Source organism: Cygnus olor, chromosome 28 (genome assembly GCF_009769625.2).
Source record: "Cygnus olor isolate bCygOlo1 chromosome 28, bCygOlo1.pri.v2, whole genome shotgun sequence".
NCBI lineage: Eukaryota > Metazoa > Chordata > Aves > Anseriformes > Anatidae > Cygnus > Cygnus olor.
This window is the reverse complement of record NC_049196.1, coordinates 1,952,946-1,969,023: the sequence shown is the minus strand read 5'-3', so window position 1 is coordinate 1,969,023 and position 16,078 is coordinate 1,952,946. Positions and strand designations below refer to the sequence as shown.

The 16,078-nt window shown below is 48.1% G+C and overlaps 2 protein-coding genes and 1 long non-coding RNA gene across 7 annotated transcripts; 1 reads left to right on the top strand and 2 right to left on the bottom strand.

The window, feature by feature from the left end:
- Nucleotides 1-398: 398 nt before the first annotated feature.
- LOC121060875 (keratin-associated protein 9-3-like) lies at nucleotides 399-2,488 on the bottom strand. The gene is made up of 2 exons (XM_040539058.1): nucleotides 2,369-2,488; nucleotides 399-1,381 (listed from the first exon to the last, which is right to left on the bottom strand). The coding sequence occupies exons 1-2, from the start codon at nucleotides 2,459-2,461 to the stop codon at nucleotides 833-835; spliced, it is 642 nt and encodes a 213-aa protein (XP_040394992.1). The 5' UTR covers nucleotides 2,462-2,488; the 3' UTR covers nucleotides 399-832.
- Nucleotides 2,489-7,403: 4,915 nt separating this feature from the next.
- Nucleotides 7,404-10,907, bottom strand: LOC121060874 (keratin-associated protein 10-4-like). 4 transcript variants are annotated; one of them, XM_040539055.1, is made up of 4 exons: nucleotides 10,810-10,907; nucleotides 8,674-9,874; nucleotides 8,007-8,538; nucleotides 7,404-7,961 (listed from the first exon to the last, which is right to left on the bottom strand). In XM_040539055.1, exons 1-4 carry the CDS (start codon nucleotides 10,832-10,834, stop codon nucleotides 7,830-7,832), a joined length of 1,890 nt encoding a protein of 629 aa, XP_040394989.1. In that variant the 5' UTR covers nucleotides 10,835-10,907; the 3' UTR covers nucleotides 7,404-7,829. The 4 variants fall into 4 exon arrangements, with proteins under 4 accessions (XP_040394989.1, XP_040394990.1, XP_040394991.1 ...); XM_040539056.1 differs by having other exon boundaries at nucleotides 7,404-8,121; nucleotides 8,167-8,538; XM_040539057.1 differs by having other exon boundaries at nucleotides 7,404-8,143; nucleotides 8,324-8,538.
- Nucleotides 10,908-13,123: 2,216 nt separating this feature from the next.
- Nucleotides 13,124-14,874, top strand: LOC121060873. 2 transcript variants are annotated; one of them, XR_005814942.1, is made up of 3 exons: nucleotides 13,124-13,422; nucleotides 13,556-13,671; nucleotides 14,192-14,874. It is a non-coding gene; the product is annotated as an uncharacterized LOC121060873 (long non-coding RNA). The 2 variants fall into 2 exon arrangements; XR_005814941.1 differs by having other exon boundaries at nucleotides 13,128-13,341.
- The last annotated feature ends 1,204 nt before the right edge of the window (nucleotides 14,875-16,078 follow it).

Genomic DNA, 16,078 nt, shown 5'->3' with positions numbered 1-16,078 from the left:
CAGATTGATTTAAATAAATAATTAAAAACTCACCAGTATGTTTCAATGCTTTCTCTCTTGGGTTTGGGGCTTTCTTCCGCTTAAATTCATGTTTTAACAGTTCCTAAGATTTGGCCCCAAAATCCAGAGACATAAAGATCAAAAATAATTTTGTATCATTACTCTGAGGTAGAACAGAACTGTGATATCTGTCAGGAAAGTGTTCATCAGCTGATGTTTTGTTTATGGTATTAATATTGTTCAACGTTTTAATGCATGCTCTCTCTGTTCACAGCACTGCATTTTAGACACAAATCCTCTACAGCCACACCAGCTTTTTAAAAGGAAACTAAAGGAAGATGTTCTTGGGTCCAAAGACACAGGAATTGGGGGACAAAAGAAAGACAGAAGACACATCATGCCATCGATGGTCAATTTTTATTGTTGCACATAGACATTGAAAGGCAAGAAGACATGCATTAAAAGACAAGATGAGAATTATAGAATAGAAGGGGAGACATCTTCCAACACCAACTGCTCACAGCACAGCCTCTGCAGAATATCTTCCCAAGATGCCCCGTGGTATAACAATGGTCAACCGCAGTTATCAAGTAAAAGGCGCTGAGGTAGAAGTAGCAGAAGTAGCATAGGAAGAAAAGGTCCAGGCTGGAAAAATTCAGAGAAATATTTTCCAAGTCAAAGAAAATGTGGGATAACCATATCGGGAGAGGTCTTGGTACGTCGCAGGTGGGTCTGTAATCTGTATTTCATTCCATGGATGCTCATGAGCCCGTGGATATTGCAATGCACCGAAGTGTTGGGGGTGCTCGCAAGGCCCACTCAATTAAGGCAATTAGCATGGGTGAGAGCAGACGGTGCCGCACGGCTCCAGGCACACGGTCTCGCACGTATCACACTTCTTAGCGCACACCTCCACACACGCTGGCGGGCAGGGCTCCACACACTTGGTGCTGCACTGGCTGATGCAGGGCTCCACGCACTGGGTGGTGCAGTGGGTCGGGCACTGGGTGGCACAGGGCTTTATGCAGGCATCGATGCATGTGGGGGGACAGACCTCGACGCACTGCGTGCTGCAGGGCTCCACGCACTGAGTGGTGCACTGGGTGGTGCACTGGGTGCTGCAGGGCTCCACGCACTGGGTGGTGCAGCACGTGGTGCACTCGGAGGCACAGGGAGCCTGGCAGACATCCACACACTTAGGGGCACAGACCTCCACGCACTGCGTGGAGCATGGCTTCACGCAGATGTTGCTGCAGGGCTCCACGCACACTGTCTTGCAGGGCTCCACACACTGGTTGCATTTCTGCACGCAGATGGGAGGGGGCAGGCAGGGCTGCTTGCACTGCTCGTAGTAAGACATCCTTCTGGGGTGCTGGCAAAGCTGGAGGCAAAGACAAGAGAGAGACAAGATCAGGACATTTGTCTTTTCTCCGTAAGCCACAATTCCCAACCTAAGCCCTTAAAACATAAATAGCAGTTAGCTGGTGGACTCAGAAGAGGTCTCTTAGAAAAAGTTGCATGTGTGAATGATTTCTGCATTCAAATACATACAACTAGCACTACCAGATTATTCCTTTCTTGGGAACCTGCAAGCATCGCTGTTAGAGAAACTACAACCATAAACCCTTAACAGTTGCACACAGTTTAACTTCGAAGAAGCCATAACATGAAAATAGTCTATTTCCTTGTTTTCTTAATTAAGTTGTCAGATGTTCCAGAGCCCCCAGTTTTTCAGTTCCTCAAACACATCACAGAGCACACCCCTGTTTGTGTAGACGTTGAGCTGCTAATCCCAGAGGATAAAGCCCAAAGACCACAAGTTCAGACACTCTCCCTGCTGTATATCGTGGTTCATCATTGGAGTTGCATCAAAATTAATGGGCTTATCCCTTCATAAGGGAAGGGTTGGGCCAGAGGCTGCAGCTCCTATTTCTGATTTAATTCCTCATCCTGATTTCTCCCAGATGCCTCCTGCAGTGCAGCCCTCAGGTGTCCTGCAGCTTCCTTCTTACTGACAGTGCTTCTTCCCAGCCATCTCTTTTGAAGTCCCAGGTCTTACTCTGCAGCATCCAGTAATTTATATAATTTCCTGACTTAATGAGGTTTAAATAAATTAATGAAGATTGAATATGAAGGAGGATAAGAGGCAGATAGTTTCTCAAGAGGTGACAGGACGTTTGCAAGCTACTTAAGGAAGAGCAAACTCTAAAAGAGTCAAACATTTCTCCCCCCCTATCCCAAGACAAAATCCTGGAACAGGAACACTTGAAGCAAAGCTCTCCTGTGATAGCTAGTATATTCTTTTGACCAGAACAACCGAGTAGCACAGTTATCATATTATTCCCTGATAAATCCAAGAAAGACTTACCAGTTCACCAACACAAGTGAGTGAGGGAGAAGTCAAATGAACTGATGTGGGCATCAAAATGCAAACCTTTTTATATGGCTTGCGTGGCGTCATCTCCGGAAACGAAGGAGCCCAGGGGTATGGACACCTGACCACTAACAACTTGAATAAGCTCCACCTATACATGCTTTACATATTTGTTTACAACCTAATTTTTGATGGAAACCTTCTTCCAGGCAAGGCATGTGATCCTGAGCAAATTCTGTTTCCACCTAATACCCAAGTCATGCGGTTCCCAACGGGAATGACACAGTAATCAAAAAATAATAATCAGATAGGTACAGCATTAATTGCTTTTCCAAAAAGATTTAGTATGCTTGGATATTTTAAACTCCTTATTTCCATAAATGTCTGAATGATACCTTAGCTGTATTTTCAATGAAGTAAGAACAGATGGCTATTATTAGTAAAGATGGGCAATTGATTTGATTTACTATGAGAAATATTTTGTCCTAATTCTCATAGTAAGAGGGAACTAATCCTACAGTGTGCCATCAATACTTCCACAGTATATTGAGGTTTCTGTTTCTCCAGGACCTTTTTAAACATTAAATACACCCACCCCCTTCCTCTCCAAACTGCTGCCCTATTAACAGCATTCATGCTTGGCAATGCCAATGGTGACACAACTCCAGTCACCCTGAGGACCTCTTCAAGCCATTCGGGGCAAAACAGAGGGGCACACATTTTAAAGGCCTATTTTTTCATTGCCAGAGCAGTGTAAAGTACTTCAGTTTAAGTGGACTTTAGGCCCAGAACTGCATGTTAGCTATTGAAGCATTTTCCTAGTTGTGATATGTCACTCAGCTTCACAGCACAGAAAATCTTTATTTCTCCAAGATATTCCAGTCACAGAGGTGGAATGTGATCACTGGGCTACATTTAGGTGGCCAAATTCCCCAACTAGATCACTTACAAAACTGCTGAATGGGCAGAAAAAAAACAGCAACAATCCATTCAACATGAGCAGTGCATCCTGTTTATACTGGACATCAGGAGTTCTGCTGGAGAATGACAGGCATCGGTGCCGATTCCTTTCTAGTGTTTACATGGGGGAACTGGAGTTCCTGACCTAAACTCATGTGAGCAGATTTGCATTGCTCTTGGCATCTTCCTGGGAGCGCCTCATGGTTTGTTCATTCTTTCCACTCCTCTCTTCATTTGCAGCATAGACGTGCTGCATCATGTGCCTTTTTCCCCCCCAGACTTGCACCAGCAGCTTTTGTAGATGACAGGAATAGGGACTTGTAGAGTGGGTCTTGCTCATGTTACGTATCTGTTTCAGGGTGAGGAGGAAGAGCCATGACTGCAACCAATAGGCCTCACCGATGATAAAACATACTGAGAGCAACCAGATGAGATTTATGTGTCTAGTATTTTGATGGATAAACATCTCCCCATCTCCTCTACCTAGCACTAACCCTGCTATGCAATACCAGCAATTGCCCTCCAGCTCCTCTAGGTCCCCTCGCAGCAGCTACCACCATCGCTTATCCTGCTGGGGGGTTCTCTTGGCCTGGTTTGTAGCGTTCATGCTTTCCTGGGGCTCCAGGCTCATTTCTGAAACCAATGGTGATGAATGGTTCTACGTCTCCCTTTCTATAGTGTGTTATTGTGAACCCTATTGTTATATTTGATTAGCAAGAAATTGTAACAACTTCCAGGAGAAATAGATATTTTAGGAGATATAAATTGATCTGCATTTGTAATATGTGGGAACACCAGAGGGATGGATTATTATTTTTAATTGACACTTATTTGTGGATCTCTATTATATTTATGAGCAATTTGGCTATTTGACTAGTCACATTAAGTTCAGTGAGTCAGGACTCCACAGCGACATCCGTTCACGGCCATCATCCTTTGGCAAAAGAACTGGAAAGAAATGATTTTCCAAAGCTGCAGCTTCTGGGATCTACTTAATTAAATGGCAGACATTACGATCACTTGCAGAAGCAGAGGCTGGTGCAATGAGTAGCTATTTGATGAAAAGAGGACAGCAGAGAGCAACCTGAACAAGAAGAGACTCCTGGATCCCAGAAGGAGTGACACTTCTTCTACCCAGAGGTTTGGCTGGTGCTGCAGAAGAGGAGCCCCTTGGGCAAAGTACTCTGGTGTTCAGAAAAATGTTTATGAAGAAATCGGCAAAAAAAAAAAAAAAAAGGCATAGTCAACACACTTGGTTCCCAATCATCCAAGAGAGACCTCATATCTCACCACCAAGAGCTACCAAAGATGGAGGCACATCCAGACTGGAGATCTCTTCCTATACCTATAAAAATTTTGCCTGCAGATGTGAAACACACCATGGTCACAGAGACGTGATTGTTAACATAAATACACAACTTCAATATCTGTAGATGTCATAATTTTTGATGGAAACCTCCTAAACTGAAATTCTTCCCTGTGCAACTATTTCAGTATGCACTGCTTTGGCCTGTTAGCTGGATTTCTGCTAATGTAAAATAACTATTTCAAAAACTCCTAAAGATGTCAAAAGTATGACACCTGTGGATTTCTTTGAATCCTTTGGTTTACCCAAAAACCTCCTAAGTAAGATTTGTTCCTCTGTTGCATCCAGAACTGGTTGGCATTGGTGATTTCATATGAGACCCTGTACTAGAAGAAGCTTTGTGTATGCGCAACATCCCATATAGTACACTACCCACATTTGAGTGAACAAAGCATTTTCATAGAAATCAACGATTCTCCCCCTATTCTCAACATGGCAAGGCCTTCCCAGGACATTCCTGTACTTTGCTGCAATTAAATCTTAAAGTCCTTGGCGTCATTACATCTGACTTTCCCCTCTCATCATTCCCTACCACAACTGGGAACATGCACGGCACCAAGGGCAGCTTCCAGGGCGGGCCGGTCCCAGGCTGCCCGACCTCGATCCAGCTTTGGAAATCCTCGCATAGCTGAGATGCCAGGAGTCTGAGTGCAGAATGTAATTAGCCTCACATGAAAACAAGTGGCTTGTCTAGTCCATGCCCTCGGGACTATTTGATCAAGTAATTAGATCATTACTTCTGGGGCTGAGAGGATCCCAAACAGCACTATCCGCCTCTTTTCCTGTTTACTCAGGAAGGTGAGTGCTCCATGAAGAATGACAAGTGAGCATCTGAATGCAGTTAAATCTGAAAAAGAGGAACTAGCTGTGGTTGACAAAAAATAACTCAACCATTTTATCTTTTGCCTTCCGACTACTGCAGGTATTTGCTCTGATTTCCCAACACTTTGGAATGGGAATCTGGATTTCTTTAGGACTTTTATTCTACTGAACAAAGCAGTGTCCTGATCTCTGAGGAATACACGTTAGAGCTCAGAGCATGTTGCCTGAGAGCAAAAACTGCAGGCCTGCTGTAGTTGTTCATGCTGAACTTCACTTTTCTCCCAAACATTTCATAGAGTTTCATAGAGGTAGTGTAAATTTTCAGTGGTTCATGAAGAAGGGTCTCTGTTCCTCGTCCTATGGCATAAACTTGTTATGCCCAGCTAGCAATGAAGTGTCTGCTCTCTGCTGCAAAGGCCCCATCCTTTTAAAACACTGAGTTTCCAAGTTCATATGTAGGATTAAAGATAATGCAAGATTCAGGCCATCAGAAGGATGCCTTAGAGAAAGAGTTGAAGGAATAATCTTTTCTGAACGTTATTTTTTTCCATCTACAGTTTCTTATTTCCCAGAAGAGTGTTCCATTGGACTTGGGAGCAGGAGCAAAAGTAATATTTGCTTGCACAGAACATTTAAGTGAGTTTTAGAGGAGCCTTGGAGTCAAACCAGACCTCCACAGAGGGGTGATTAGGAAGCCTCAATTGCTTTGGTGTTTCTGTTGGGCAGCATTTGTGCTTAGGCAATGCCTTAGCCCTTGGCAAGGACCCTGCGCCCACAAGTGCTGCACAACCAGCAGGGAGAGCTGGGCTCTGCCATGACCCACTGGGAGGGGAGGATGGAAACAGGAGAGCCACGAGGGTGGGGTGATTTGCGCGAGGCTGGATCTCCCCAGCCGCGTGCAATGCCACGTCCGCCAGGTATGAGTTATCACGTCCCACTATTGGTCCATCTCCTCTACTAGAAAAAGCGAGACAGTGATAATTGCAGGTTAGTCACCAGCCTCGTGCCTCTGGGGCATCTTTAAAAACAAGGCAGTGGGTGCTTGCAGACAGAGATGTGCCCACGTTGCTGCTTCAGCAGCTGGGCTGGCTGCCCCACACCTGCCTCCCCATCTCTCCTCCCTGCAGCAGCTGCTGCTGGCTCTGAGCCCACCCTGCACCATCTCCACTCAGGGAACCCTCAGAACACAACCTTGGCATGCAGAACAGCATGACTTTGAGTCCTTGGGGACGTTGCTCATTCCTGGAGGAGAGCTTTGCAAGCAAATACAGTGCTAAGGAGGAAGCACTCAGATCCTTGTCAATAAATGTTCATGGAGGGCTACTAAAATTGTCCAAGATACCCTGCTAATACTGCTGTCCTTTCTGCAGAATTCAGTGGTGAGCAAATCCATGTTGCTCTCCCCAGCTGATGAGACTTGCCCAATTGCCACCAGAGACAAGGAAGTGCAAGTCGATTGCAAAAGGCTGAGATAGGACCTCCTGCACACAGGTGACAATGTCACAAGGCACAAGCAGTCTCCCAGCCCTGCTTGTTTTCCCCTCATTAGTGTATCGTTTACCCATTGCTAGTAAGGGAATGTTTTGTTTCTGCCTGTGGGACGCAAACACAGCTGGCCCTAAGCTCCTCCAGCTTCAGGAGCACTTCAGCTGCATTTTCAATGTCTTTCAGAACCATGGCAGAGCTGTGTTTCCTTGACACACACAACAAACACCCCCTTCCCCAGGCATCATCTGGGGAACCCTGGCTATTGCCTTAGACCTTGCATGTGTTCCAACAAGAGGTGCCACTCTGCAGAGATCAGACTTTTAGGAATAAATTAAAAGGCGGAAGTGTGAGTCTGGGGGTGCGCAAAAGGGAAGGAAAACTTGCAGCCAGCTGTTGCCAAGATTAATTGTTTTTATTGCTTCATACAAGAAAAGGAGAAGATGGTGAGGAAGAACAAACAGGGGAAATTCCTCCATCCACATCAGTGCAGAAAAGAATTACAGAATCCCTCTCCCAGGCAATAATCCTGGGGGCACAAAATCAAGTGGTTCTGTGTTACAAGGAAAGGCATTGCGCTTTAGATAAATACATTAGAAACGATGCAGAATGCAAGGAAAACCATGTGTGGTTCTACCCTTCCTAGGGGAGGAAGGGCAGTAGGAAAGCCGAGAGGTGAGGAAGACGTCAACGGGTTCAGGGGTCTGCAAACCGTTTTCATTCCGTAGCTGTTGGGGACACCACAGAGAAGAGGAACCTCAGAGGGGTCCCCTGGTGGCTCCTACTGCAGGAGCCCCCCGCTCACAGCTGCTCAGGGAGCCATCACTTACGCAAACAGATATCGGCACAGCTGATGGAGTACTGCTGGCCGCAGACGCTGGCGCACAGGGGGGTGGGCTGCATAAAGCAGGGCGCGCAGCAGGGGTCCACACACGTGGTGGTGCATCTGGTCACCTCCCCACAGCAGGGATCCCCACACGTGGTGGTGCACTTGGTCACATCCTGACAGCAGGGATCCCCACACGTGGTGGTGCACTTGGTCACATCCTGACAGCAGGGATCCACACACGTGGTGGTGCACTTGGTCACTTCCTCACAGCAGGGATCTACACATCTGGTGGTGCATCTGGTCACACCTCCACAGCAGGGATCTGCACACCTGGTGGTGCACTTGGTCACGTCCTGACAGCAGGGATCCCCACACGTGGTGGTGCACTTGGTCACTTCCTTGCAGCACGGATCCACACATCTAGTGGTACACTTGGTCACTTCCTTGCAACAGGGATCTACATATCTTGTGGTGCATCTGGTCACACCTCCACAGCAGGGATCCACACACCTGGTGGTGCACTTGGTAAACCTGCCGCAGCATGGATCCACACACGTGGTGGTACACTTGGTCACTTCCTTGCAGCAGGGATCCACACATCTGGTGGTGCACTTGGTCACTTCCTCACAGCACGGATCCACACATCTAGTGGTACACTTGGTCACTTCCTCACAGCAGGGATCTACACATCTGGTGGTGCATCTGGTCACACCCCCACAGCAGGGGTCCACACACCTGGTGCTGTACTTGGTAAACCTGCCACAGCATGGGTCCACGCATGTGGTGGCACATTTGGTCACGGGTCTACAGCAGGGATCCACACATCTGGTGCTGCACTTGGTCACTTCCTTGCAGCACGGATCCACACACCTGGTGGTGCACTTGGTCACTTCCTCACAGCAGGGATCCACACATCTGGTGGTGCACTTGGTCACTTCCTTGCAGCATGGATCCACACATCTGGTGGTGCACTTGGTCACTTCCTCACAGCACGGATCCACACATCTAGTGGTACACTTGGTCACTTCCTTGCAGCAGGGATCCACACATCTGGTGCTGCACTTGGTCACACCCCCACAGCAGGGATCCACACACCTGGTGGTACACCTGGTAAACCTGCCACAGCATGGGTCCACGCATGTGGTGGCACATTTGGTCACGGGTCTACAGCAGGGATCCACACACCTGGTGGTACACTTGGTCACTTCCTTGCAGCATGGATCCACACATCTGGTGGTGCACTTGGTCACTTCCTCACAGCAGGGATCCACACATCTGGTGCTGCACTTGGTCACTTCCTTGCAGCAGGGATCCACACATCTGGAGGTGCACTTGGTCACCTCCTCACAGCAGGGATCTACACATCTAGTGGTGCACTTGGTCACTTCCTCGCAGCATGGATCCACACACGTGGTGGTGCACTTGGTCACTTCCTTGCAGCAGGGATCCACACACGTGGTGGTGCACTTGGTCACTTCCTTGCAGCACGGATCCACACATGTGGTGGTGCACTTGGTCACCTCCTCACAGCAGGGATCTACACATCTGGTGGTGCACTTGGTCACATCCTGACAGCATGGATCTACACACGTGGTGGTGCACTTGGTCACATCCTGACAGCAGGGATCCACACACGTGGTGGTGCACTTGGTCACGTCCTGACAGCAGGGATCCACACACCTGGTAGTGCACCTGTTCTGGTCCTGGCAGCAGGGATCCACACACCTGGTAGTGCACCTGTTCTGGTCCTGGCAGCAGGGATCCACACACGTGGGAATCCCGAACCAGCACGGATCCAGGGCAATCTGTCTCCTGCCAAGATTAGACAGGTTTATGTACGTGGTGGTGCCCCGAGGAACCCTGGCATAGTAGCAGGGATCCACGCAGGGCGGCAAGCGCTCGATGTTACAGACGGCGCTGGAGGGACCAACGCTTCTATTCATGGGCAAGTTCCTCAAGAAGACGATGTGAGGAGGGAGGCAGGGCTGTCTGCGCTGGCAGTCATTTTGGCAAAGCATCTTTGAGGGAGGGAGAATGTCTGAAAGAGGGAAAGGAATACACTGTGTGGAAAACAGAGGCGTTCAGCTTTCCCAAGGCTATTTCACAGACTGAGTTAATCCGCACTTTTTCCAGTGGAACTCTAAGCCACATACTGGGGAAACAAACTGAAACCCATAGCAGGGCACTAACTCCACATGAAAGCATTTTAGGTTGTAGCCACCAGCTGCACGTATGTCACAAACAACTTCTCAAAAGAGGAGTGAGAAGCAGTGTCACTCGGACTTTGGTAGATTATGTGACGGGGTCTGAAGGCGCAACAGCCTCCACCTTCCCAGGGCTCCCCTCGGTTTGGGATTACCTCTCTGCCACTACCTCCTGGTATCCGCCCAAGAGGGATACTTCCAGCCTCTGAAGGCTCTCTGTCCGCACACAGGCTGGAGGCCGAGCAGCGAGGCCCCGTGCTGGGATCCTCCCCCGGGACAGGGCCTGGCCCTCATGGGCCGCGGCTTCGCCGGCTCTCCCACAGAGCTCCTCGCAGCTCTCCCCACCCAGACACCCTTCCAGGCGCCGCTTACCCATGCAGCCTGCCAGGCTCCACTTCTTATCTTCCCTCCCACTTTTTTTGCCTTTGAAGTCCTTGCCTTGCCTTTTGATCTCTCTCAAACCCAACAATTTCCTGGTTAAAACCGGGCAACAGTGTCACTGGGGAAGGAGAGAGGCTGGGCCACTCTCGCCTACCCTGAGACACACCTCGATGGAGAGCACACAGCAATTGCAAAACATAAAGCAAATAGAGGTTGGAAGAAGACAGAATGACCAGTCACCCTTAACTTAGCTGCTTGATAAGTACCACATACAAATCTCGCTAAGCAGAAGCACTTGTAAGTCTTCTAGCTTGCTTCTGCAGATAATATTTAAAATTAAATAACCCCAGCCTTTACATTACTTCCCAGTCAGCCAAGAGAGACTTACCCAATTCACCACCGGGAACTAGCATACGAAACCAAAATGGTTTGAGAAACACCACAATATGAACCCTTTTATACGATTTCAGTGTCCGTGTCCCCGGAAGTGAGACACCTCAGGGGTATGGAAATAAAATTTGTAATAATCCAGACCTGCTCCACCTCCAATCCTTAAATTACCTGCTTACATTATAATTTTTAATGAAACCTCTCCATTGAGGTGGTACATGCAACCTATGACATCTGCCTGCAAGCCTGAATTCCTCATCTACGTATTTCGTATGGGGGGGGTGGGGAGCAAAGAACAGGTGATACAGTATGGAAACAGTCCCCTTGGGATTAAATTGATCTTTAAATAAAAGTTAATTTAGTACATTTTCTTGCACCTTCTGCTGTGACACCCTGACCTGTACGTGGGATAGGACTCAGAACAGTTTTGTTCTGCTTTAGTGTGTCAGTTTCCATGCTCTTCCTTGTATACACTATCCCTCCTACCAAAAAATATTTTATTTTTTACAAAAATTATGTATTCCAGGTAACCTGGCCAGCATTTCCTTTGTTGCCACATGCAGTCATTCTCTCCCACCCTGTCTCTGGGTGCCTCTGAGAAGAGCCTGTCTTCAGCATTAATACCCTATGGATAGCTGCAGGGAGCACGATGATCTCCCCTAAGCTTCTTCCTCCCCAGGCAGGTCCTTTGGCCTCCTCCCCACCCACCACCTGCTCCAGCCCCTGGACACCTTGGGGGTCCCTACAGGAGTTGCTCCAGTTTGTTGGAGGCTTTCTTGCACTGTGGGCCCCAGACTGGAGCACAGACATGTCTCAGGAGGAGAGCACTCAGACCCTGCACCTGAGGGTGAGCTCCAGAAAGAGCAGCAGAGCAATGGGAGGACCCACATCTTCTGGGTGGCTCCATAACATCAGTGCTCCTCAATCAAACTCAGTATTCCAGAAAAAAAATATATATATATATGTAGTCCCAAAGCTGGGAAAAAGACAAGGAAACCTTGAAGAAAATAGGGAGGCCTGTAGCTTGTGTAGTGTATAGTCTTTCTATAGCTTGTGTAGTCTTTTAGCTGAGAAAATAAGGAAAGAATTAAATTAATTATTTAATTAAAAGGCCTTTGTGTGGATTCTGATTCTGTGGGCACTGCACACCGGGCACGAATCTATGGACAACATATATATATATATATTCAGTATTCCAACATAAATTTGTTATGATTTTGGCAGCAAGGCAGCCACGGAAGACTTCACTGTGCTAAGACCTTTAATGTCATTTAGGTTCCTTCTGCAGTCGCTATGGTAGGGCCCCTGTTTGATTTGCTGTGCTCACAATGTGGACTAAAATGAGACTGAGATGCACCCTTCACAAGACAGCAAACGGTGTGTGACTGCAACAGCATGGAGCAGCTGGGTTCTGCTTGCCACAATTGTGGTCAAGTAACAAAATTCTCATTTGAAATCCCCTCACTATAAGAGAGAAGAGAGAGCCAACAAGTGCATTGCCTCTGAGAGATCAAAGAGGCTGAGACTTCCTTCTCTACTCACTCCGAACTAGCCCTAAGTCACTCAGTGACACAAACATCGAACCAGTATTACTTGCGTGCAGAGACGAGCTCATACATCATCCAGAGACAAAGGTACATGGTTGTGTCTGCGCTCTGACCTCCCCCTAAGTGTGTGGTGTACATGCTGCTGAGCATGGTGTTGCCCCACATAGTGGCTTTTGGTTATTTAAATTGAAAGAAATAAATTCAGGATGCGTGACCACTTGGGTTGCCAATGTTCTTCCAACCACAGCGATTTGAGTAAACCCTTGGCGTAATTCATCTGCATTTGGTAAACCAGCGGGCTGAACGGGAAAGGGTGGTGGTCAATCCTCTTGTCAGCCCTCTGCTCTTGAGGGGTGCAACTGCACAGGGATAAAGGCAAAAACCTAGTTAAGGAATATTGTTTTGTTACCTGAGTCAGAGTTCTAGGAGAAAATGCAAAACATCACGAGACCGGCGATGATATAAGAGTTTCCAGAAGCACACCAGGACCCTACAACCAGTAGTGCCACATCCAAACAGGACAGGGGCAGTGACAGAAGCAGGTCAGATGTGGCTAAAAGTAAAGGAATCTCCCACATCCCACATCCCACCCAGTCTCTAATGGCCCTCAATGATGTGTTGGGCTGGAGGATGTTTTACCGTCACAGAAAAACTGACCATGACTGGCTGACTATTTGACAGCAAGCCCTGAATCCATTCATTTCCCAAATTCTTCTCTGACGTCAGCCCTGCTGGAAGGACACGTCAATTCACAGGCTATCTGGGCTCACTCGAGGTTATGCTGCAGCCACGGAAATAGATGGTTTCTATTAAAAATAATTAGGCAGGGCAGAGGCGGAGCAGGTCCATGTTAGCAAAGGGTTGCTTGTCTGTGTGCCTGAGGCACCTCATCTCCGGAGGCCAGGCTCTTGAATATACAAGGCAGATCCCAGGTTAAAGTTGCTGGGTCTGCTTGCTGGCTTTATTTGCTGATACTGAGCCGGGTAAGTATCTTCAGGATTTACAGATCTAAGCCTACTACTGGCGTGAAACTTCTGCTGAGATAGATTACTGCTACCCGCTGTGTAAGGAAAATTTTTTATTAGCTCTCACATCTCATTGGTGATAAGAGTATGAAAGAGTAATAATCTTCTCCCTTCATGCTTACTTTGCTGTAACTCCCATGGATGCTCTGCAAAATGATTTCTGGCGTCCCAGCACTGGATTTAGAGGGCTAACACACCATCCTGCTCACCGAGGAGACGAAACTGCTGTGCATGTGGCTGTCATCTAAGCGGTGAAGTGACTACAGCATCGGTACGGCAGCGGCCAAGGTAAGAGCACCTGGCCCCATGGTAGGCAGCATGTCCTGGCTTTTTCCTGTTGAGCCTGTTGCTGCCTTTAGCAATGGCAAAGACAGGATGGTGACAGCTGCTCCTCTTGCAGCGGCTGCAAGATGGGTGTTCTGCAAGGGCAAACAGGGCAATTAGAAAATACCTGCAAAGAGAGGAGAATACCTTGAAGTTTACAGCTCTGCTGAAAACGTTAATTAAATCCATCGCTATCTGTGCAAGGAAATACTGCTAGGGTGGAATTGTTTGGCTGAAAACCAATTTTAAATAGAAAAGTTGAGTTTGGATGTTCATAAAGAAAAACAGCATGACCAAAGTTCTCTTTGTAAGGAATGGTTGTAGAATTTGAAATAACAAACAGCCAATTTTCTCTCTATTCCTTATGTCATGCCCACATTTTGGCACGAGCAGCAAGTACCTTGCTGAAGAATTCACCAGCCAAGAAAGCAAACAGTATGAAGTTTTGTGTTGCTGGACACCAAACTGATCTGTTTTCTTTCAGGTTTGCCCGCAGTGGTGAAAGATGTCTCACCCTCCTGCCTGCGTGGGGGCGGCTGCGCTCACTGACACGTGCCCATCGTGCTGTGCCGCAGTGGACCAAGACACCTGCCCCAAACAGGATATGCATCCCTGTCCGGAGCAGACTTTTGAGGCGAATCCCTGCCAATGCCAGGGTGCAGCCCTGTGCCTTGATGTGTGCCTTCAGCCAGGTCCTGCCTGCGCACCCCCCACCGTCCCTGTGCCTGGGGACGCCTGCTGCCCCGAGCTGGCACCTGCCTGCAACTCTTGCGCATCTCCGTGTGTCACCACCTGCGTGTGTCCAGCGGTTGTCCCCTGTGACCTCCAGCAAAGCCAGGGAGGGACCAGCTTCCCGCTGAAGCCCACAGCCTTGCCAATAGAACCCTGCAGCCCTGAGATCGTGGGGACATGCGGGGAGACCTTCCCTCACCAGCAACCTGTGTCACCGATGGAACCCTGCACCATCGAAGTGCTTGAGACCAGCATGGAGACCTTCCCCATTGGTTGCACAGCCTTGCCGGTGGAGCCCTGCTGTGCTCAGGCTGCGATCAGCAGTGATCCTTGCCCCGATCAGTGCCCGGTTACACACGTGGATCCCTGTATGCCTCTAAACGTGGTTTGTGCAGAGCCGTGCATGCCCCAGAGCACTGCGGGACCCTGCGCACCCCAGAGCACCGGGGAACCCACGGCCACCGACTCCACCAAGGGCATAAGCAAAGGTGCTGGCGCCTGCCCGTCCCCACGAGCACCTTTCCGCCTCAACACCCGCACCGCGGCCATCGTGGAGCGGTGCCTGTCCCGGTGTCAGAACTGGCTGCGAGGCAAGAACTGAGTGGCAGCAGCAGGTGCACCAGATAGGAAAGGATCCACTGCATCAACGAGACCTCTGCTGGTGAGTCTCTTAGTTTCTTGTGTATCAACAGGAGAGAAAATTGCTTCACATTAAATAAAAAATACTTTTCAATCATCTGATAATTACAGCCCTTATTTTTATTGCCTAATATTAACTGCAATAATAATGGCAAAAGTGCAATGCACATATTAACTGAATTCACAGAGACCCGTTTCATCATTTTCAACCTTTTTACTTCCCAGATATAAATAACTACTTTCACAATCTGCCTTAAATTCAGTTAGGATTTTGCCTTTGGGTTTTCTATCTTCTTTTTTAATGGTCTCTTAGATTGAAATTGTTATGAGAATATTGAGAAAAGTAGCTCAAAGGCATGATTTTAACATAGCTCGAGAAAGGTCTTTTAAGGAGATATAAAATGACAGAAGGTATTTCAGGTGAAGAAAGAGCAAATGCTGAATAGGAAGAACTTGCAGAAAACACCAGGCAAAGAATAATGCTGAGAAATGCAAGTTTTGTTGCACAACGTCCAGTTAAGACTGAGTAAAATGCTGCGTAATTAAAAGTTCCCCGCACGTAACATTCCCCAGAAATGGAGCTATATCTCTGAATACTAGCAGCAGCCTGATGCAGTAGATGGATAAAGCCTTAAAAAAATGAGTAATAGAAAGGCCAGGGGGAGAAGGATCCGCCAGTCGTTCTGCAGCTGCCCGCCGTGCAGATGGGGTACCACAGCCTGATGTCTCTCGCAGCCCCCTCCGGCTCGGCGCTGGCACCCCGGGCTCTCTGTGCTCCCAGGGGCACTCGCTCCCAGGCTTCTGCTTGCTGGCATGGCTGCTCGCTGCAATCAAGCCCGCTCCCGGCTCAGGGCAGCCTGGAAAAATGATGGGAAGCAGCTCAGGCATCCAAAACAGCTGCTCGATGAAAGCCGGTTTTATTGGATTATGGCTGGGTCTTTAACGTCTTCTGTTAGGAAGGATTTTTCTGCCTCCATATGCACATCAAATAAAACATCCC